Raw genomic sequence first — 23,137 nt, 5'->3', positions numbered from 1 at the left:
ATTAAGATGTAAATCAAGATGAAGATGAAGACGGGAGTCAGTGAAGAAGAGGAGGAGGAGGAGGAGCAAGCTCAGTGCCTGAAGAGTGACAGATCCATGAGACAACCCCTGAACTTCCACATTAACAGTCCTGAGTAAGAACACACACATACTATGGAGGACGATACATGACTTAAGTATAAATAAATAAATGTATAAATAAATAAGGAAATAAATAAATAAATACAGAAATAAATGTCTTAATTATATTTCCACATTTATTTATTTCCACATTTATTTATTTCAGTATTTCTGTGTCCATATGCTAATGAGGCAGTCCTAACCTCAGTCTCGTGCAGGATTGGTCACAGGAGTGTGATGATCCAGTTCTACTGGTGTATTTATTTATGTATTTATTTATTTATGTATTTATTTATTTATTTATTTATACTTCAGTCATGTATCGTCCTCCATATATAAAGACGATCAGTGACTGTATATAAAGGTGATCAGTATCTGTATGTCATTTAAATCACATTCACTGAAAATAAGTGACGTGTATCTTCATATAATAATATTACTTCAGGGCTCTCGTCCAGTTTATTTACGATCTTCAATCGAGTTTCATGTGATTCGTCTGGTTCCGTAATTTAGATCATCTTCTGCTTAGAAATCATGAACTAAATCTGATATTAATCTGTGTTTGTTCTAGATTTGACGTTTGGAGCCAGAGAACAGAGTCGCTGGCGTCATGTGATTTCCCTCCAGGTTTCAGTGAGGAGCCTCAGTCGTCATGTACAAAGTAAGAAGACGTATAAAAAATAGACTGTAGCTTCAACACCCAGACAAAAACTGAGGAAACAGTAGATTATTATTAGTAGTAGTCATTCAAATTATAGGGTAATTTGTGAAACGTGTCATATTTACTACTTTCCCTTAAAATATATTAAATAATAATTATGTCAATATCAAATCTATATATTAATTTTAAATCTAAATCTATACGGTAAATCTAAATGTTAAATGTTAAATGTCAAATTGAATTTAAATGTTAAATGTTAAATCTAAATATCAAATGTTACATCTAAATGTAAGCATGACCATCCATTACAATAACACAAGCTAGAATTAGTTAAAATCAGGGAATTCAATATGATGAAAGTATGTTTGCAGCTTTTATTAAAAGGAAGCTACTGACTCTTATGCAGCTCTAGTCTGGACAATGTGATATATTGACGTACACTGTGTTTTAAGACCGAGGACAAACGACCTGTATTTCCACGGAGAGAACGAGTGGTGTGATGCTGAGGAGGAGCAGCGAGGACCACAGACGTCCAGTCCGACACAAAGTAAGATCATCACGTCTCTGTGTCCACGTTATTATTATTGTTAATATAATAATTAAGATTATTGTAAATATCGGGACATATTGACAGATCAAATCTGAACAAACTCCAGCGGTTTGAAGATGTCGCACTGATGGTTGTTTGCAAACTATTTTTTTTTAATTCTTAACAGAGGATGAGCTGGAGCAGAAGGTTTTAGATGAACATAAGATCAGTGTGAGGAGGAGATGTGAACATGTGACGGATGAAACAGGAAGTAGAACCCTCCTCAGCAGGATCTACACTGAGCTCCACATCACAGAGGGACAGAGTGAAGAGGTTAATACTCAACATGAGGTGGTGAACATGTAAAAAATATATATATATCTAATTGTTTCCTTCTTTGTTTAGACTGAGTTTCTGCGGCTTGACGGAGATCAGCGGTTTTCTCTTGACCTCGGCTCTGACGTCAAATCCCTCCCACCTCCGAGAGCTCGATCTCAGAGACAACGAGCTGCAGGAGTCGACGCTGACGCTGCTGAAGAGTCCAAACTGTCGACTGGAGATTCTGTCCAGCCCAACAGATGGTTGACCAACGCCATTTTCACCAAACAAAAAACGTTACTGTTTATTTTAACTTTGTCATGATTCAGTGTCAGGAGAAGGGCAACATCACGTCATACACAATGAGCATGTGTACGGATATATAATAATTTTTCAACAATGAGTATAAAGCAACATGAACAATATGTCAAAGCAAAACTGCAGTGGTGAGAAATACATTTCACCTTTACACTCTTAGAGTAAAGATGAATTTACTGTTGTGATCTATTCAGTACTTCTTGATTCAAATTAACCTAAATATATATATATATATCCAATCATGTGACATACATCATGTGACATACATCATGTGACATACATCATGTGACATACCTCACTCTCCACAACCATCTATAATACACACCCACCTTATCAGGTGGTATATTTAAGCAGAGAGAAATTTCCCATCATCCCCTTTGCTCACACTCCTGCTGCAGTACTGCTACCAGTTGCTTCAGCCCCTCCACCCCCCCAGCATCCACCTGTAGGCTCCAGCGGGGGGGTTACAAGTATTTGCTCATCACTCCCATCATTCGAGTGTAATCCTATGGGGGAGTGATTAAGTTGGAGCCTAGACGCCAAACACGAAACCTGTTCTAATGCTGCAATAAATGTTTGAACATGAGTTGTCTGACTGAACTTTATATATGTATCACACTACAGTTACTGCAGCTATAGATATGAGTTACTTTACAGGTTAAAAATCTATAAAAACGCATCCTGATGATTCTTACAGTTATATAAGAAAATATCAGGTAATGTTATTGGTTAAAATAAAGAATTCTGTAAAAGTTTGTATATATATTCATATTCACACTTCTTTTACTGATATACAGTGTCAATAATTAATTTGTGAAAATATGAAAACTTACTATTATTGATTAAAATACAGAAGAGTACACAATGTGTAAATTGTGTAATTATACAGGAGAGAATATAGTCAAAAATTTGTCAAATATGTATATTAATATAGAACAAGTGAGGACAATTGCATAATGACAACATTCAATCCAATACTCTTTCTCAACTTATTTGTAAATTCTGCATCTTTTGCTTACATTTCAAATTCTGGGACAAAAATATAAAATAAAAGTTGTTTTCACTGGGCACATTGAATTTTGGTCTGAGCGATTTTTCATTTTAACCTAGGTTATATAAGTTATATACATATATATAATCAGAGTATGAGCAGTGCTGCCTTCTGTCGGCAGATTTTGAATCCTCTGACTCTTCCAGTCACTGAGGAGTTAACTCGACTTCCTGTTTAAAACCTGTTTGCACTCGCCTGCCTCACATTCCTTCATGCCGACTGGTTTACGACACAGACGTTTCAGTCCTTCACTTCAGCATCATGTTCGTGTCCAGATCGCTCAGCAGCTTCAGATTCTGCTGCTCGCCACACAAAACACTACGAATCTACACCGTGAGTTCAACACACGTATCTATACCTGCTCAGAAACACTTCTTCTATCTATGAAGACAATGTGTTTAGATATTGCTTAACCATGTATTCTGTGTTTTATCTAGCTAAAACCACAAAAGGAAATGTTGTTTAACATGTGGTTAAAATGTAACATTGTTACGCAGCTGTAGGTTTAAATTCGTCAATACATCAAAACTTCAAACTCAAAAAACGACTTTTCTACAGTTAACTATAAACTACTTGTATCACTTCTTACCACTAGTAGTACTAATACTGCCACATTACTTCTATATAACACAAATAATACTGATGACATCAAACCTACAACTGCTGAAGTTTTACTGCTAACGTTAGTTCTACTTCTAACTTCCTCTACTTCCTCTACTACTGTAAGACACCAACATGACAAGACAAGCGTCTGTGTGTGTGTGTGTGTGTGTGTGTGTGTGTGTGTGTGTGTGTGTGTGTGTGTGTGTGTGTGTGTGTGTGTGTGAGTGTGACAGAGAGAAATGTTTGTGAGGAACAGTTTCAGGTTCCTGCATTTTTGTATTTCAGGCGATATTTACGAGGACATGTCAGGATATGTCATCAATCAATAAATCAAATTTCTTTTGTATAGACAGAAGTGCAATAGATGCCGCGTGTAACTGAGTCTTGTTGTAACTAATAGTCCAGGATCAGCTGCAACCACAATCAGGATCCACCATCATGATCAGGATCCACGGTACATATGTGAGTGTAATAATTCCTTTTGTGTCTCAGTTCAGTTCAGTCTGGTCGACCTGCGTCGTCTCCGGTTACAGCAGTGAACCACCGACCAAAGGTAAACTCTCTGTGGCTCTCTCTTTTCCAAAGTCACTTGAAACTGATGTAAATAAAATAAAGCATTTGTTTTTGTTATGATGCATTTAGTGCAGACCTGGAATCAGGACATGGTTAGCCTAGCTTAGCATAAAAACAGCTAGCGTGGCTCTGTCCTACCAACACCTTGAACGCTCATTAATCAATATGTTGTATTTAGTCTAATCTGTAAACTTCAATTAATAAACCAACGGTAAAGGTGTAAGTACTGTATGTGTGTCTCTCTCTTTCAGATGTGTCTCTTCATTACAGCCTGGGCCGCCCGGTCCTGTCTTTGCGTCTCCCTGCAGGTCGACCGTGTCGTTTCACTCTGACGCCCATGTTGACCACAGTGGGTGACCTGATTCGAGACATCTCAGCCAAAGACCCCGGGGTCCACAGCGCCGCTCTGCTGAATGGAGGTAACACAAAGTCAAGTACTGGACCTCTAAGGACCACAAAAATACAAACCAATGTATGGATTTTAAAACTGAACCTAAAGTCTGAACTCTCTGAACAGTATCGAGAAAAATCACAAATTATGAGAAACACAAAAATTTAGTAAAACATTTCTTTCTTTCCTCAGATGGACAGAGAATCTCCTCGTGCACGTTCATGGAAACAGTTTTAAATAAAGATTTCCAGCTCGTCATCAACGGCGTCACATACAATGTTGGCTCTCTCGGACAAGGTAAATCCTGTGTTCCTCTAGAGGGCGCTATCAGAACACACAACTTAGTTTTGTTACTTAAATGGGAAAATACACCAACACGTGCGTTCAAATATTTTTAAATGTTTTTCACCTGTAACGTTTAAACTGGTCCCTCTCCGTGTGTCAGGTGCGTCTCATGAACACGTGTTGGGTCTGGACGATATGAAGTATGTGGTCCAGCTCCTTCAATCGGCTCTGAATCTTCCTCAGCAGCAACACGTCAAACACTCGGAGCTGCTGATCCAACGGGAGCAACTACAACAGGAGCTCAGGCCACTGGAGACGGTACTACATCATACTATATATCATCATGTTGACTTTAATATCATCACATATATACTGTACACCAAACACTAAATACTATGTGTGTGTGTGTGTAGGTGAAAATCCAGATGGCGAAGGAGGCGGAGTCGAGAGCCTCCCTGCTGGGGTGGGCGGGGCTTGCCTACCTATCACTACAGGGAGGATTCCTGGGTTACCTCACCTGGTGATCCACACACACACATTCACCAACCTGAAACTTCCAGTTTTACAACCCTCAGGACGTCTGTAATCGTGTGTGTGTGTGTGTGTGTGTGACAGGTATGTGTTTGCATGGGACGTCATGGAGCCAGTCACCTTCTTCATCTCCTGCACCACCAGCATGATCTTCTTCGCCTACTACATCCTCACGAAACAGGTAGACCCATGTTCGTATGTCAGACCATATTAGTGAGGACACTTTATCTGGTACTCACTTTTTCAAAAGGCTGTTTGAGCTCTAAGGCAAAGGTTACGGTGTTTGTGTGTGTGTGTGTGTGTGTGTGTGTGTGTGTGTGTGTGTGTGTGTGTGTGTGTGTGTGTGTGTGTGTGTGTGTGTGCAGGAGTTCATGTACACAGGGGCGAGGGATCGTCAGTTCCTTCACTTCTTCCACCGCAGAGCGTCCCAACAGAAATTTGATCTTCAAAAATACAACGAGCTCAAAGACAAGATGGCCGAGGTGATGAACACACACACACACACACACACACACACACACACACACACACACACACACACACACACACACACACACACACACACCGTGGCTCTTTAAAATCAGCTGGAATCTAACTTGTGTGTGTGTGTGTGTGTGTGTGTGTGTGTGTGTGTGTGTGTGTGTGTGTGTGTGTGTGTGTGTGTGTGTGTGTGTGTGTGTGTGCGTGTGTGCAGGTGGACGATGATCTCCGGAGGTTGAGAAGCTCGATCCGTCTGCAGCTGCCCGTGGATCAGGTTCAAAGTTCCCGCTGAGATTCTTGTGTCATTAAATTTCACCTTTGTTTGTTTACAGTGATTTTTCTGTTTTAATCATTTGGACTTTATTAAAAATGTGGTGAAATAAAACAATCTTATCTGTATCCGTATTTTTTATATATATATTATTATTATTATTATTACGAATTATTCACCCTGTACTTAAATATATATATTTGTCATAGTTATATATTTTCTTGTGTGGGATTGGTTATTATTACCAATACGTCCAGTAAAGTTTATTAAAGATGTGGTGAAATAAAAAAATCTATAAATATATTTCAAATAATCATTATTATTATGAATTATTCCTCCTGCACCTAAATAAGTTAGGTTTATTTTTGTATAGGAACAGCCAAAGAAACAGGAAGCTATTTTAAAGGATGTATTATTATAAATATTACAGGTATTTCATTGGACACGATGCAAGTATTTAACTCCCCAGTACATTCCTTAAGAAGAAACGTTTATTATGTTGTAATGTGTTTCACAATTTTAAGTATGTGATCATTTGAAAATGAAAACACTTTGAACAATTCAAGTTTTAATCACAGTGTCTGTAATCACACAAGCTGCGGTCAAGTTAAAATCAGAAAGAAAAGCAACGTGTGTGTGTTTTCTCTTCATCAGGAGTTAAACCTGGTGACTGTCGGCCAACCTGTGTTAATTCTGATCCATTCAAAGTAATGAGCGACCTGGTGGAGATAAAAGAATTTCATGTTAATGACACATTTAAATTGTGTACGTGTTTTCAGTGTATAGATTTTTTGTTATATATTACTTGTGTATAAACTCCAGGGAATCCAGGCTGACCACACTTCTCCCCCCAGCTGACGATGCCCCACAGGTAAGAAACGCCCAGTTCATCTTCACAAACCAGAGGACCGCCGCTGTCGCCCTGACAGGAGTCCACGCTGCCGTCCAGGTCACCTGTACACACACACACACACACACACACACACACAGACACACACACACACACGCACACACACACACCATTATAAACTGTGTGAGTGCTCTCAGGTCACTGATGACGTCCACACTCACCTGCACACATCATTCCTGGTTTGAATCGATCTTTGTAGAATCTCTGACAGTCGTCGATGAGCGACACGTTGGCCCAGAGCAACACCTGAGCTGATCGACCCTCTGCACACAAACGTTACAATAATCCAACACGATCAATTATTAAAATAACTTGTCTCACTTTACAACATTCAGTCTGACTCAAGGAATGATCCACAATGTCGTCTTTTTTTAGGTCCTAGCTTACGTTTAAGTTACAGTTCTTTTTTTAACCTTTGACGTCACAGCCGAACAGTAACGTACAGACCTTTGGTTCGTCCCCATCCCGAGATGCTGCAGGTGTGGTTGGACTGGAAAAGTTGCGTGGACCAGGGAACGCAGACAGCGCTGATGGCCGGATTGTCCACGAAACATTTTTCCTCGTATGGAAGCTTCTTCAGCTTCACCAGAGCAATGTCGTTCTCGTACGTTCTGGCGTTGTACCTGTTAAAAAGTCACCAAATCATTTTTGTGTTCGGTCAACGTTTAAGTTCAAATGGCGACCGTACAGAGAGAAAGATTCGTACCTGGGGTGGATGCGAATATCTTCAACAGGAACAATGTCCGTGGTGGTCTGAGCTCTGGATTTCTTCCAGAGAGAAAACTTGACGTTGAACGCAAGCGGGTTGGGTCTGATGAAGAGACGATTACTAGCACGACTGACTGATGAATAATGTCTTTTAAAGTAAATCAGTCCTTAAAGTGTAAATCTGAAGAAGATTCTGAACCTTGAAAAAACACATTCTGCCTAAAATAATAATATGAAGTGACAGTTTTTTGAACGTCCAGTGGTACCACTTGTTAGTCAGGAATTTATCCAAACTTAATTTGACACATTAGGCTAAAACAACAAGTCGTATCCCAGAATGCAATTCACTGAATCCATGGCGACATACTTACAGAGCCCTAATCTCCCAATAGGTGAAATCTGTTTTATTTTGTTCGCACAAGATAAATAACATAGACATGTGGTCGTCATCGGCAGGAATCATTTGCTGCTGAAACAATGTTCCCACATGATATTCATCGTGTGCAAAGTGAATATCTTGTGCACAAAAGATCAAACAAGCGAAGATTTTATAGTTAAATGTGAGAAGAGGAAACTTTCCTGAACTCTCCGACAATCAGGATGCTAATATTTCATGCTAATGCTAACACGTCATCGTTTACCTGACGCAGTGAGCAGCAGTGATTACCCAGCAGTCCCCGATATACGCTCCACCACAGTCGATCTTTTCGCGCTCCTCCAGAGCGACCTGCCACTGGATCTGAGTCTGTATACACACACACACAGGTTTATATATAGTTTTATTAATAACTGTGTGTATATATACAGTTAAACAGACAGCAGTGTTTCTGACTGACCGGTCTTGCTGGGACTCCTCCCACCACTCTCTTGACGCGGGGGCCCCGCTCTCGCTCCGACACCTCCTCGTCGTCCACCGTGGTCGCGTTGGGAATCCCACACTTTAACTTTGACTCCAGGTGCAATCGGCTTAATTTGATCTCTATGCACGAAGAGATCAGTTTAAAATCCATCCATCCATCCATCCATCCATCCATCCATCCATCCATCCATCCATCCATCCATCCATCCATCCATCCATCCACGTATTTATAAAGCCATGAAGTGTAATATCAGCTCTGTGAATAAAGTTCTGAAAGCTTCACAGTTAACGTACCATCTTGAGGAGAGATGAAATCTGAAACAAAGAAAAAAACAAATCTAATCAACATCAACAACCATTTGAACCGAGCGCTGAGTTCCCATTCGCCCTCACTGTACCTGAGTTCCCATTCGTCCTCACTGTACCTGAGTTCCCATTCGTCCTCACTGTACCTGAGTTCCCATTCGTCCTCACTGTACCTGAGTTCCCATTCGTCCTCACTGTACCTGAGTTCCCATTTGTCCTCACTGTACCTGAGTTCCCATTCGTCCTCACTGTACCTGAGTGTCTGACTTGTTGCGTTTCTGTGGAAAGTAAAAACACTTAAACACATCAGAGCTCTGGCAAGTCTTAAAGTTGGTACATTTACAGTCTAGTAGAAGTATTTTTATTACTGGACTTTATAATTCAACCACATAAAAAACGTCAAAACATTATGTAATTTGAAATGTCAGTGTTAGAGTGTGTGTAACTCACTGGGGGATTCGTCTTCACCGTCCAGACAGTCGACGAGTCCGTCATGGACAGAATCTCTATGAAGACACACACCCGTCTTACACAGCAAACCATGGCTCCTGCAACCTGACAATACAGGGTTATTACGTGTGTGTGTGTGTGTGTGTGCGTGTGTGTGCGTGTGTGTGCGCGTGTGTGCGCGCGCATGTGTGTGTGTGTGCGTGTGTGTGTGTGTGCGTGTGTGTGTGTGTGTGTGCGTGTGTGTGTGTGTGTGTGTGCATGCGTGTGTGTGTGTGTGTGTGTGTGTGTGTGTGTGTGTGCATGTGTGTGCTTACCTTTGCAGCACATTTCATCACTGCGGTCGCCACAGTCATCGATTCCATCACATGTCTGGTTCAAAAGCACACACTTCCTGTTTGCACACGTGAAGCCGCAGTCTTCTGAAATGAACAAACACGAAAGGTCAGAAAACTATTTATTTATCCATCCATCCATTCATCCATCCATCCATCCATCCAGACCTGTCAGGGCCTGTGACGCGTTATAACACGTTGCCGTGGCGACCCTCCTGTTGCCGTGGATCTGCATCTCGTCGTAGATGACACACTCGGCCAGGGAATTCTCGTAACCTTGGCAACGGATGCTGACACAGCTGCTAGGGAACTCTTTGCCTGGATGGTCAGTCCTCAGGGAGGGGTAAGAGACGGTGTCAGCGGCCGCCGCGCCCCTGTTCACGAGACGTGTCGTCAATCCATGTTGTTCATTCACATCTCACTATATGTGTGTTATATAAATACATGTCTCCTCTCACAGTGGATTCCCATGTTCTTTGCAGGCCACGTTAGCTGTCGCCATGTCCCACATCCTACGACAGATCAGGTGCTTCTCAACACCTGTTTTGCTCTTGTCAGGAAGCGAGACGCTGACGACTCCGGTCTCAGAATCTATCAAAGTCCTGATCTCCAGATTATTCTCTGTGTCAAAAGAGAGAAAGATAACGGTAAAGTTAACTTAAAACATATAAACAACTTATATGATATATATGTGACAAATTCGTCTGTTAGAACGAACCTGCACATTTGTCACCAAAGTAAGACATGGCAGGTTTCTTAGTCCGACAAGAGACCGCCATCACCTGGGAAAAGATTGTTATTGTTATTAAAGACGATCAGTGAATGTATATAAAGACGATCAGGTGGAGATAAACTTTGATAAATACACTTATTGTTTTGAGTTGAATGGATAGAAAACTATAAACATGATCTAAATCTAAACTTGTTTCTGTCCCTGTGGAACAGCGGGATTGAACCTGGCAGTAGGAGCGGTACGTCCTGTGGTCTCGACCACAAACCGCTGTCACGTCGTCAGTGGGACACAGATACGGAGGTTTACAGGAGCACTGTCCTTCGATGCAACGCTGCCACGGAGGACAGAACACCAGGTCACATGATGCACGAGTCAACCTGGTGAACACACACACGCCAACGATCTGAGTTTATTCACACACGTCATCACAGAGAATCTATTACAGATATGATGCTTTCACAGGCACGTCAGCATTTATCTTAAATAGATATAAATATATATATATATTTATCTATATATGTGTGTTTATAGATTTATAGTCTATATATAACGAACAAATACAATCATGCGACCAATGAAAGAGGCTCAGATGGCCGGTTACTGACTTCTTGATCAGACACTCAGGTGAACCCAGGTACTTGTCTTCTTTTTTCTCAGCAGCTGTCGGGGTCGGCGGGGGGGAGCTGGGGACCTCAGGGGTCGATGGGATTAAGAACTGAGGATCCTGTCGGATCTGCTCTATTGGCCTCTGATGTATCTGTGGGATCTGCTCTATTGGCCTCTGATGTATCTGTGGGCTCTGCTCTATTGGCCTCCCCTGGAGGAGAAGTGACAACACCAGCACATTATACACAGCAACAACAGTCATCCAACTTCAAAGGTCATATTTAAAGATGCTTTTCATTCATTTATTGATGGTATCATTAGTTAGATCAGTTTGAATGATTTTAAACTGATACAAAATAAAATACAATGACCTCCAAGTGTAGCAGTGATGTCTAAATTATAATTATATAAATCAATAATCATAATGCAATGATAAAATACATATTAGTGACACTCTATATTCTACTGTTACTTTAGTAAAAGGTTGCAGTACTTATTCCACTGCAGTATAATATACATGTTATTAAAAATACTATAATTCACTGTATTTAGCAACAACAGTATTCTACCTTCCAGTTTCTTCTGCTCTAAACAATATAAAATAGAAATTACTGGAAAATCAGGTTTAAAAATGTTTTACTCACAGTTTCAGATTTAATGACGAGAAGAAACAGCGAGAGAAGAGAAACTCCGACTGATCTCATGATCGACTTCAGCTTCGTACAAAAATGTTTTCTCAGAAATGTTGCTGTGGATGAATAAAAATAAAGACTTACATCTGTGCTGCAGACACAGAAACAGTTTTTCTCTGTTCAGCCGACGACCTGATTATCTCTTCTGTCGTCGTCGTCAATCATTAGCTCGTCTCATCACTATGTTCACAGACTCTGTCTCAGCTGATCATGATCGGTAAACGACGCGGTGGAAAACCCAGATTCCTGTCACAACTCAAACACATATGGTACACGTGGGCGGAGCCACTCCTGAAGGTCGAGGTTCGGACATCTGTTTTTTAGATTTCCTGCGAACATGAGGAACCAACTGATAATCTTTTGGCATTTAAAGTTTAAAATCCAAAAGCTATGATGTTGAATTAAATGGGGAAGCTCTGTTGGGTCAGATGTTCTCAAACCTTTCAGCCTCTGGCCCCAAAATAAATGCGCCAGAGAACTGTGACGCAAATTATCGTTGGACGAGGTCGAAGCAAACAAAGGTAATTTATTTGAACTGGATTCCAAAATAAATAATTAAAACAATCCCCTGCACATTGTGTAAATTGTCCTGCTGCACCTGATGCTGCTGCTAATCTCTCACTTTAGCAACATTTATTAGTTTAAATCTAACAACCATTATCTGTCTTCTGTAACGATTATGGCTAAAACACACATATTCGATTTTTGGACATTGTGGCCCCCTCTCTGAGTCTCGTGACCCCCCTCCTTCCCTAGTTTGGGAACCACGTTGTATTGACTCTGACCACGACCTTTACTTCTCCTCAGAGGCAAACAAGAAGTTAATATTTATACACAAGTTTCATTTTATTTTACATGCACTTGAAAATGTTGTTGCCTTTATATTGCCTTTTTTAATATTATACTTGATTTTGATTTATCATCTGTCTTCTATTCTCAACTTCTGTTATTTATTTACATTTGAATTTGCATCTACATCTTCTGTTTTGTCAACTTGTATATTCCCTTTAATAAAATGAAAGAAGTCACATCAAGAAACTTAAAAATAGAGAAATAGAAAATAAAACATTTTAAATAAATAACACATTTATTCTGTGAGGTTCTGTGTTGTTGTTGGTTCAGGTCACTGGAGAACACACAAGATCAACACGATGAATCAATGTGCGTTTGTGTGTCCACGGTGGTGAGATAAGGGAACGAGTGACACTGCACATTAATCCACAAGAAAAACGACGACAACACAAAACGACAACTTATCACATTAATAAACTGCTGGAAAATAATTTCTCAAGCTAAAGATGATAAAAGACACAAACGTATTTATTTAATCTAAATGTACAGTAACGTGATATGAATGTGATCTGACTGTTTTAGAGAAAACATGTTTTCCAGTAAAATTTATATTGATATTCAGGCCACAGAATTCTCCATATTTATGAATATGACAGTTATAATAAACATAAATATCTTAAATATAAATAGATAAAATCACAAACAGGATACATCAGTTAACAGTGATTTTTTCTGTTTTAAACATTTGGACTTTATTAAAGATGTGGTGTAATAAAACAATCTAATCTGTATCCGTATTTTTTTATATATATATATTTAAAAAGATCCATTATTATTATTATTATGAATTATCACCCTGTACTTAAATACAGCAGCAATATACTTTTAAAATATATATTTCTCATAGAAACATTTCAGGCTAATGTGTTAGCTAGGTTAGCAAATGTCAATATGTTCTTCGCCATAGAAACAGGAAAATATATTTTACGGGTATTTTCTTCTGTGGGATTGGTTATTATTACCAAAACGTCCAGTAAAGTTTATTAAAGATGTGGTGAAATAAAAAAAATAATTATATATTTCAAATAATCATTATTATTATGAATTATTCCTCCTGCACCTAAATAAGTTAGGTTTATTTTTGTATAGGAACAGCCAAAGAAACAGGAAGCTATTTTAAAGGATGTATTATTATAAATATTACAGGTATTTCATTGGACACGATGCAAGTATTTAACTCCCCAGTACATTCCTTAAGAAGAAACGTTTATTATGTTGTAGTGTGTTTCACAATTTTAAGTATGTGATCGTATGTGAAATGAAAACACTTTGAACAATTCAAGTTTTAATCACAGTGTCTGTAATCACACAAGCTGCGGTCAAGTTAAAATCAGAAAGAAAAGCAACGTGTGTGTGTTTTCTCTTCATCAGGAGTTAAACCTGGTGACTGTCGGCCAACCTGTGTTACTTCTGATCCATTCAAAGTAATGAGCGACCTGGTGGAGATAAAAGAATTTCATGTTAATGACACATTTAAGTTGTGTACATGTTTTCAGTGTATAGATTTTTTGGTTATATATTACTTGTGTATAAACTCCAGGGAATCCAGGCTGACCACACCTCTCCCCCCAGCTGCTGATGCCCCACAGGTAAGAAACGCCCAGTTCATCTTCACAAACCAGAGGACTGCCGCTGTCGTCCTGACAGGAGTCCACGCCGCTGTCGTCCTGACAGGAGTCCACGCCGCCATCGCCCTGACAGGAGTCCACGCTGCCGTCCAGGTCACCTGCACACACACAAACACACACACACACACACACACACACACACACACACACACACACCATTATAAACTGTGTGAGTGCTCTCAGGTCACTGATGACGTCCACACTCACCTGCACACATCATTCCTGGCTTGAATCGATCTTTGTAGAATCTCTGACAGTCGTCGATGAGCGACACGTTGGCCCAGAGCAACACCTGAGCTGATCGACCCTCTGCACACAAACGTTACAATAATCCAACACGATCAATTATTAAAATAACTTCTCTCACTTTACAACATTCAGTCTGACTCAAAAAAAGTTAATTTGATAAATAACTTTGTAACTAATTCTGTAACTTTTCAGGTTTCATGCCAAAAAATGTAATTCCTCAAAGTTGACAGAATTCACTTTCCATACTTCCCAAGCAATTTTATGGTATATTTAAAAATATTCGTCAATGAATCCCGTTTTACCAGTGACAGCCCAAGAGGGCGGGGCCTGGGGGCGGGGCCCGGGGGCGGGGCCAGGGCCCACTGAAATCTGATCAAGCTTCATCTCTTTCTTTTTATTCACTAACTTATTTCAAATGAGTCTTAACTTTCCTCACCTCACCACCAGAGGTCCTAGCTTACGACTAAGTTACAGTTCTTTTTTTAACCTTTGACGTCACAGCCGAACAGTAACGTACAGACCTTGGGTTCGTCCCCATCCCGAGATGCTGCAGGTGTGGTTGGACTGGAAAAGTTGCGTGGACCAGGGAACGCAGACAGCGCTGATGGCCGGATTGTCCATGAAACATTTGTCCATGTATGGAAGCTTCTTCAGCTTCACCAGAGCAATGTCGTTCTCGTACGTTCTGGCGTTGTACCTGTTAAAAGGTCACCAAATAATGTTTGTGTTCAGTGTGTTCGGTCAACGTTTAAGTTCAAATGGCGACCGTACAGAGAGAAAGATTCGTACCTGGGGTGGATGTGAATATCTTCAACAGGAACAACGTCCGTCGTGTCCTGAGCTCTCGATTTCCTCCAGAGAGACAACTTGACGTTGAACGCACGCGGGTTGGGTCTGATGAAGAGACGATTACTAGCACGACTGACTGATGAATAATGTCTTTTAAAGTAAATCAGTCCTTAAAGTGTAAATCTGAAGAAGATTCGGAACCTTGAACTCACTTAGAAAAAACACATTCTGCCTAAAATAATAATATGAAGTGACAGTTTTTTGAACGTCCAGTGGTACCACTTGTTTGTCAGGAATTTATCCAAACTTAATTTGACACATTAGGCTAAAACAACAAGTCGTATCCCAGAATGCAATTCACTGAATCCATGGCGACATACTTACAGAGCCCTAATCTCCCAATAGGTGAAATCTGTTTTATTTTGTTCGCACAAGATAAATAACATAGACATGTGGTCGTCATCGGCAGGAATCATTTGCTGCTGAAACAATGTTCCCACATGATATTCATCGTGTGCAAAGTGAATATCTTGTGCACAAAAGATCAAACAAGTGAAGATTTTATAGTTAAATGTGAGAAGAGGAAACTTTCCTGAACTCTCCGACAATCAGGATGCTAATATTTCATGCTAATGCTAACACGTCATCGTTTACCTGACGCAGTGAGCAGCAGTGATTACCCAGCAGTCCCCGATATACGCTCCACCACAGTCGATCTTGTTGTGCTCCTCCAGAGCGACCTGCCACTGGATCTGAGTCTGTATACACACACACAGGTTTATACATAGTTTTATTAATAACTGTGTGTATATATACAGTTAAACAGACAGCAGTGTTTCTGACTGACCGGTCTTGCCGGGACTCCTCCCACCACTCTCTTGACGCGGGGGCCCCGCCCTCGCTCCTCCAACTCCGCGTCGTCCACCGTGGTCGCGTTGGGAATCCCACACTTTAACTTTGACTCCAGGTGCAATCGGCTTAATTTGATCTCTATGCACGAAGAGATCAGTTTAAAATCCATCCATCCATCCATCCATCCATCCATCCATCCACGTATTTATAAAGCCATGAAGTGTAATATCAGCTCTGTGAATAAAGTTCTGAAAGCTTCACAGTTAACGTACCATCTTGAGGAGAGATGAAATCTGAAACAAGGAAAAAAACAAATCTAATCAACATCAACAACAATTTGAACCGAGCACTGAGTTCCCATTCGCCCTCACTGTACCTGAGTTCCCATTCGTCCTCACTGTACCTGAGTTCCCATTCGTCCTCACTGTACCTGAGTTCCCATTCGTCCTCACTGTACCTGAGTGTCTGACTTGTTGCGTTTCTGTGGAAAGTAAAAACACTTAAACACATCAGAGCTCTGGCAAGTCTTAAAGTTGGTACATTTACAGTCTAGTAGAAGTATTTTTATTACTGGACTTTATAATTCAACCACATAAAAAACGTCAAAACATTATGTAATTTTAAACGTCAGTGTTAGAGTGTGTGTAACTCACTGGGGGATTCGTCTTCACCGTCCAGACAGTCGACGAGTCCGTCATGGACAGAATCTCTATGAAGACACACACCCGTCTTACACAGCAAACCATCTCTCCTGCAACCTGACAATACAGGGTTATTACGTGTGTGTGTGTGTGTGTGTGTGTGTGTGTGTGTGTGTGTGTGCGTGTGTGCGTGTGTGCGTGTGTGCGCGTGTGCGCGTGTGTGTGTGTGTGTGTGTGTGTGCGTGTGTGTGCTTACCTTTGCAGCACATTTCATCACTGCGGTCGCCACAGTCATCGATTCCATCACATGTCTGGTTCAAAAACACACACTTCCTGTTTGCACACGTGAAGCCGCAGTCTTCTGAAATGAACAAACACGAAAGGTCAGAAAACTATTTATCCATCCATCCATCCATCCATCCATCCATCCATCCATCCAGACCTGTCAGGGCCTGTAACGCGTTATAACACGTTGCCGTGGCGACCCTCCTGTTGCCGTGGATCTGCATCTCGTCGTAGATGACACACTCGGCCAGGGAATTCTCGTAACCTTGGCAACGGATGCTGACACAGCTGCTAGGGAACTCTTTGCCTGGATGGTCAGTCCTCAGGGAGGGGTAAGAGACGGTGTCAGCGGCCGCAGCGCCCCTGTTCACGAGACGTGTCGTCAATCCATGTTGTTCATTCACATCTCACTATATGTGTGTTATATAAATACATGTCTCCTCTCACAGTGGATTCCCATGTTCTTTGCAGGCCACGTTAGCTGTCGCCATGTCCCACATCCTACGACAGATCAGGTGCTTCTCAACACCTGTTTTGCTCTTGTCAGGAAGCGAGACGCTGACGACTCCGGTCTCAGAATCTATCAAAGTCCTGATCTCCAGATTATTCTCTGTGTCAAAAGAGAGAAAGATAACGGTAAAGTTAAATTAAAACATATAAACAACTTATATGATATATATGTGACAAATTCGTCTGTTAGAACGAACCTCCACATTTGTCACCAAAGTAAGACATGACAGGTTTCTTAGTCCGACAAGAGACCGCCATCACCTGGGAAAAGGACGATCAGTGAATGTATATAAAGACGATCAGGTGGAGATAAACTTTGATAAATACACTTATTGTTTTGAGTTGAATGGATAGAAAACTATAAACATGATCTAAATCTAAACTTGTTTCTGTCCCTGTGGAACAGCGGGATTGAACCTGGCAGTAGGAGCGGTACGTCCTGTGGTCTCGACCACAAACCGCTGTCACGTTGTCAGTGGGACACAGATACGGAGGTTTACAGGAGCACTGTCCTTCGATGCAACGCTGCCACGGAGGACAGAACACCAGGTCACATGATGCACGAGTCAACCTGGTGAACACACACACGCCAACGATCTGAGTTTATTCACACACGTCATCACAGAGAATCTATTACAGATATGATGCTTTCACAGGCACGTCAAGCATTTATCTTAAATAGATATAAATATATATATTTATCTATATATGTGTGTTTATAGATTTATAGTCTATATATAACGAACAAAAACAATCATGCGACCAATGAAAGAGGCTCAGATGGCCGGTTACTGACTTCTTGATCAGACACTCAGGTGAACCCAGGAACTTGTCTTCTTCTTTCTCAGCAGCTGTCGGGGTCGGCGGGGGGGAGCTGGGGACCTCAGGGGTCGATGGGATTAAGAACTGATGTATCTGTGGGCTCTGCTCTATTGGCCTCTGATGTATCTGTGGGCTCTGCTCTATTGGCCTCCCCTGGAGGAGAAGTGACAACACCAGCACATTATACACAGCAACAACAGTCATCCAACTTCAAAGGTCATATTTAAAGATACTTTTCATTCATTTATTGATGGTATCATTAGTTAGATCAGTTTGAATGATTTTAAACTGATACAAAATAAAATACAATGACCTCCAAGTGTAGCAGTGATGTCTAAATTATAATTATATAAATCAATAATCATAATGCAATGATAAAATACATATTAGTGAAACTATATTCTACTGTTACTTTAGTAAAAGGTTGCAGTACTTCTTTTTCTACTGCAGTATAATGTACATGTTATTATAAATACTATAATTCACTGTATTTAGCAACAACAGTATTCTACCTTCCAGTTTCTTCTGCTCTAAACAATATCAAATAGAAATAACTGGAAAATCAGATTTAAAAACAACAAATGAAACAAGAATAAAAAAACCTTCAAAAAGATTCAAAATGTTTTACTCACAGTTTCAGATTTAATGACGAGAAGAAACAGGGAGAGAAGAGAAACTCCGACTGATCTCATGATCGACTTCAGCTTCGTACAAAAAAATTTTCTCAGAAATGTTGCTGTGGATGAATAAAAATAAAGACTTACATCTGTGCTGCAGACACAGAAACAGTTTTGTTGGAAAAACCAGATTCCTGTAACAACTCAAACACATATGGTACACGTGGGCGGAGCCACTCCTGAAGGTCGAGGTTCTGACATCTGTTTTTTAGATTTCCTGCGAACATGAGGAACCAACTGATAATCTTTTGGCATTTAAAGTTTAAAATCCAAAAGCTATGATGTTGAATTAAATGGGGAAGCTCTGTTGGGTCAGATGTTCTCAAACCTTTCAGCCTCTGGCCCCAAATGCCCCCTGATGCTGCTGCTAATCTCTCACTTTAGCAACATTTATTCATCCATCCATTGTTGTAACAATTATGGCTAAAACACACATATTCGATTTTTGGACATTGTGGCCCCCTCTCTGAGTCTCGTGACCCCCCTCCTTCCCTAGTTTGGGAACCACGTTGTATTGACTCTGACCACGACCTTTACTTCTCCTCAGAGGCAAACAAGAAGTTAATATTTATACACAAGTTTCATTTTATTTTACATGCACTTGAAAATGTTGTTGCCTTTATATTGCCTTTTATTTTATTATACTTGATTTTGATTTATCGTCTGTCTTCTATTCTCAACTTCTGTTATTAATTTACATTTGAATTTGCATCTACATCTTCTGTTTTGTCAACTTGTATATTCCCTTTAATAAAATGAAAGAAGTCACATCAAGAAACCTAAAAATAGAGAAATAGAAAATAAAACATTTTAAATAAATAACACATTTATTCTGTGAGGTTCTGTGTTGTTGTTGGTTCAGGTCACTGGAGAACACACAAGATCAACACGATGAATCAATGTGCGTTTGTGTGTCCACGGTGGTGAGATAAGGGAACGAGTGACACTGCACATTAATCCACAAGAAAAACGACGACAACACAAAACGACAACTTATGACGACTTTAATAAACTGCTGGAAATGAATTTCTCAAGCTAAAGATAATAAAAGACACAAACGTATTTATTAAATCTAAATGTACAGTAACGTGATATGAATGTGATCTGACTGTTTTAGAGAAAACATGTTTTATTGTTGATGTTTGTCCAGTAAAATTTATATTGATATTCAGGCCACAGAATTCTCCATATTTATGAATATGACAGTTATAATAAACATAAATATCTTAAATATAAATAGATAAAATCACAAACAGGATACATCAATCTAACACACAAATATATGCATAAATAACTAAAATCAACAAACACCTGATTGCACAGGAAGTCGGTAAAAAAGCCTCCAACAGCAACTCATCAAAACAACAGAGATCCTGGTTGTGACCAAGAATTTGATTCAAGCAGGATACAATTAAATTAATGAATTTCATTGGACAAATAAAAAATGCACGGTAAAGTTAACTTTTAAACTTAAGAGTTGTTAATCAGTTCTTTAGCATGTTTTTATTTTTTTTTATTATCTTTTTTGTTTGGAATAACTTTTCAAGACCTTTCGTGGAATCAGTTAAACTTTGTAAAATCTAGATTAGTGCTTTAACAAAATGTAAATTGCACTGTATGAAGGACAAGACATCTGACCACAACAGTTTAAATACCAGTAACTTCTTCTGTGGTCATTAGAAATCTATAAATTAACTGAAGAATGAAGAAATAAAGACTCAAACTCACAAACATGTGACAAAACACCGTGATCAGCGATGAACAAAGACCGTTTTCATTTTATTGCACCTTGTGGATCATCATCTGTAACCGTAAAGCCTGTAATATCATTTCCTTCTGTGAAACGTACACTATAGAATAAATTTTCATCTTAGAAAAAAAAGCATTAAATATATTTCAGAGTAACATGCAGAGAGAATATAGAAAAGCCATTTTAGAACAACAGTTTCATTACAGATACTCAGAGGCACTGACATGAGCACAAATGACACACGAGCCTTCAATGAAAAAAAGTTGCAACTGGGAAAAGTGAATATTTCTTTATTAGGACGACGCCAAGATTTTGGTTATTGATGTTCAGTTTACTTAAAGCTAATGTGTGTGAAACATACGTCACCGGTGCGTCGTCCCTGAAGAACTGTGAGTCGAGGCAGCACGCAACACAATATGATGCTGATTTCAAGCGTCACGCTAAAATATTAGCATAAACCAAAATCGTTGAATTTTAACCGCATTGAAAATGTTTGCAGAAAGAAAAAAGAGGCGTTACTAAAAGATTCTTTTGGTTTTTCAAAAGATCGACTGAAAATTTGTTTTGTGACTCGAAGGCGTTAATGAACACGAGCAATGAACTGGGGCGAGTAACATGCTAACATTTTGACGTTAACACACTGTGTTGCATGCTAATGTTAAAAGTTACTTTACTACTTTATCGTGAGAGGTAAGAATTGAAGGAGAGTATTTGTAACGTGATTCTGTTTTGGGTCAATGTGAGAATAAGTAAGTTTTGCCATCTTGGTTCAGACTACGCAGCCTCCGGGTTATTACTATATAATCCTAGTAATCTTAGGCACAACTCGTAACCCTCAGCTAACACTGCACACGACTAAATCCACGTGTTATTGCACTGTGGAGGATTCTGGTGTCTGTCTTCATCGTTTAATATCTGGAGTTAATGGGACATCATAGGAATTATTGCCACAACTCTTTTAAGAACTTTTTGTGACTTTATCGGTAACAAACTCCAGAACATTTACTGCATTTGGTGAATTTTACTTTTTGGAAGTAAAGTTTCAGAGCACATGAAGAAAATTTACACTCAAAAACACAAAAAGGCACAAAATACAAACAAAAGACATCAAGACACACATATAATTTGGTCTTTAGGTTGATACATTCATTATAGGGAGAAGGCCAATTGTTGCCGCTGTCGCACTTATTGAAGTTGAATTCAACTCCGGGTTGAAACAAATCCACGTTCGTTCCAGTCTTTAAAATGGAAGCTAATATACAAATAAGGACGTTTTCTAACCTGAGAGTCTGAACCAAGCTTCACGTGTTTGTTCCATTGTTTCATTTGATCTGGTTGGTTTTGGTTTCACGTTGTACTTTAGCGCACAAAGGAATTTTGTCTGACTTACGTACGTCCTGTCGTCATCGTCTACGTGGGCTGCGTCTCCCTGTACCTGACTCTGATTGAAAAAAGACTGAAGCGCTTCATTTGGTAACAACATTATAGTATTACAACCAGCAGCAGCACCTTCAGGCGCAGTACTCCACAGTACTCCGCAGTACTCCACAGTACTCCACAGTACTCCACACTAGTTCAAATGCACCAAATGAACGTCCTCGTGGTTCAAACAGCAGATTTCCAGCAGTGACATGAAAACGTTTCCATCTGTTCATCCTCCAAACCGACCAAATACAAAACCACTGTATCTTTTCAACAACATTGTGTTAATATTACATATTATTATATTACATGTACATCATGGTAAATAGTATCAAACTACAAGAAGCCAACACACATTTGCAGGATGATGGGGATTGATATCATAGATTGTGCTTCTTTTATTCATCAGTACATAAATAAACTGACGATGTTTAACATATATATATATATATTATTTAATAGAAATAGGCCTTGTCTTCCTTGGCTAGTCGGTTTATAATCAGACGCCGTACGTCCACAACAGTGGGAACGTTCGCAGCTCGACACAGGACGACGACTATCTTCTGTCTTTCATGAGCTTTGTAGACAGAAGGTTGAGTGAATGTGGATCGAGTGTAGTTTTAGTGAAGCAAACATTTGTCAAAGGCAGAACTGAGTCATGTGAATAAAATATTTTCTTTCAGTCAACAAAGAGCCACACGGACACGTTTCATTTCTACAGGAGTGAAAAATAAATAAATAAACGTCCTCATAAGCTGCTCTGCCTCTGAGAGATGAAACTGAAACTACACCTGGACCCTGAAAATGAGCGAGAAGTTATTTGACTCAGTAACAGCACAGATTCCTTTATACTGCTGCTAAATGTGTGTGTTTACAGCCATTTGCGTGTGTGTGTGTGTGTGTGTGTGTGTGTGTGTGTGTGTGTGTGTGTGT

General features: G+C 39.8%; 3 protein-coding genes and 1 long non-coding RNA gene across 4 annotated transcripts in view; 1 reads left to right on the top strand and 3 right to left on the bottom strand.

Moving 5' to 3' along the window:
* The window catches only part of LOC117752171 (complement factor I-like), a 25,570-nt gene extending 13,407 nt beyond the window's left edge, over window positions 1-12,163 (bottom strand). The window contains exons 1-17 of the mRNA XM_034569363.1: window positions 11,680-12,163; window positions 11,035-11,120; window positions 10,653-10,806; window positions 10,415-10,478; window positions 10,155-10,317; window positions 9,865-10,070; window positions 9,679-9,783; window positions 9,352-9,469; window positions 9,115-9,210; window positions 8,903-8,979; window positions 8,586-8,728; window positions 8,391-8,494; window positions 7,748-7,852; window positions 7,489-7,664; window positions 7,203-7,304; window positions 6,937-7,085; window positions 6,772-6,850 (exon numbers count right to left, since the gene is read on the bottom strand). Coding sequence (XP_034425254.1) covers window positions 6,782-6,850; window positions 6,937-7,085; window positions 7,203-7,304; window positions 7,489-7,664; window positions 7,748-7,852; window positions 8,391-8,494; window positions 8,586-8,728; window positions 8,903-8,979; window positions 9,115-9,210; window positions 9,352-9,469; window positions 9,679-9,783; window positions 9,865-10,070; window positions 10,155-10,317; window positions 10,415-10,478; window positions 10,653-10,806; window positions 11,035-11,120; window positions 11,680-11,739 — 1,977 coding nt within the window. The 5' untranslated portion in view covers window positions 11,740-12,163 and the 3' untranslated portion in view covers window positions 6,772-6,781. The remainder of the gene's footprint in view (window positions 1-6,771; window positions 6,851-6,936; window positions 7,086-7,202; window positions 7,305-7,488; window positions 7,665-7,747; window positions 7,853-8,390; window positions 8,495-8,585; window positions 8,729-8,902; window positions 8,980-9,114; window positions 9,211-9,351; window positions 9,470-9,678; window positions 9,784-9,864; window positions 10,071-10,154; window positions 10,318-10,414; window positions 10,479-10,652; window positions 10,807-11,034; window positions 11,121-11,679) is intronic.
* LOC117751888 (calcium uniporter protein, mitochondrial-like) lies at window positions 2,439-6,257 on the top strand. Its single transcript, XM_034568919.1, has 9 exons — window positions 2,439-3,330; window positions 4,093-4,153; window positions 4,425-4,592; window positions 4,757-4,861; window positions 5,010-5,167; window positions 5,263-5,369; window positions 5,465-5,561; window positions 5,746-5,862; window positions 6,075-6,257. The coding sequence occupies exons 1-9, from the start codon at window positions 3,259-3,261 to the stop codon at window positions 6,150-6,152; spliced, it is 963 nt and encodes a 320-aa protein (XP_034424810.1). The 5' UTR covers window positions 2,439-3,258; the 3' UTR covers window positions 6,153-6,257.
* A 1,540-nt stretch (window positions 12,164-13,703) lies between the features above and the next one.
* Window positions 13,704-19,062, bottom strand: LOC117751928 (complement factor I-like). The gene is given in 16 exon segments (XM_034568981.1): window positions 13,704-14,015; window positions 14,103-14,305; window positions 14,415-14,516; window positions 14,978-15,153; window positions 15,246-15,350; window positions 15,900-16,003; window positions 16,093-16,235; window positions 16,370-16,390; window positions 16,724-16,855; window positions 16,995-17,099; window positions 17,181-17,386; window positions 17,471-17,633; window positions 17,731-17,794; window positions 17,951-18,104; window positions 18,330-18,415; window positions 18,988-19,062. Coding segments are annotated over 16 exon segments (1,893 nt in total). The 5' UTR covers window positions 19,048-19,062; the 3' UTR covers window positions 13,704-13,946.
* A 1,721-nt stretch (window positions 19,063-20,783) lies between these two features.
* LOC117751937 lies at window positions 20,784-23,119 on the bottom strand. The gene is made up of 2 exons (XR_004611937.1): window positions 21,149-23,119; window positions 20,784-21,070 (listed from the first exon to the last, which is right to left on the bottom strand). It is a non-coding gene; the product is annotated as an uncharacterized LOC117751937 (long non-coding RNA).
* Window positions 23,120-23,137: the final 18 nt, after the last annotated feature.

This window comes from Hippoglossus hippoglossus, chromosome 18, assembly GCF_009819705.1.
Source record: "Hippoglossus hippoglossus isolate fHipHip1 chromosome 18, fHipHip1.pri, whole genome shotgun sequence".
NCBI classification, from domain to species: Eukaryota; Metazoa; Chordata; class Actinopteri; order Pleuronectiformes; family Pleuronectidae; genus Hippoglossus; species Hippoglossus hippoglossus.
This window is presented reverse-complemented; position numbering and strand designations above follow the sequence as displayed.

Excerpts from the sequence above, each read along its gene's own strand:
- LOC117751888 (XM_034568919.1), top strand. The coding sequence starts at position 3,259 with ATGTTCGTGTCCAGATCGCTCAGCAGCTTCAGATTCTGCTGCTCGCCA. Across the intron at positions 4,593-4,756 it reads CGCCGCTCTGCTGAATGGAG|ATGGACAGAGAATCTCCTCG; the intron begins GTAACACAAAGT and ends TTCTTTCCTCAG. Across the intron at positions 5,562-5,745 it reads ACTACATCCTCACGAAACAG|GAGTTCATGTACACAGGGGC; the intron begins GTAGACCCATGT and ends GTGTGTGTGCAG.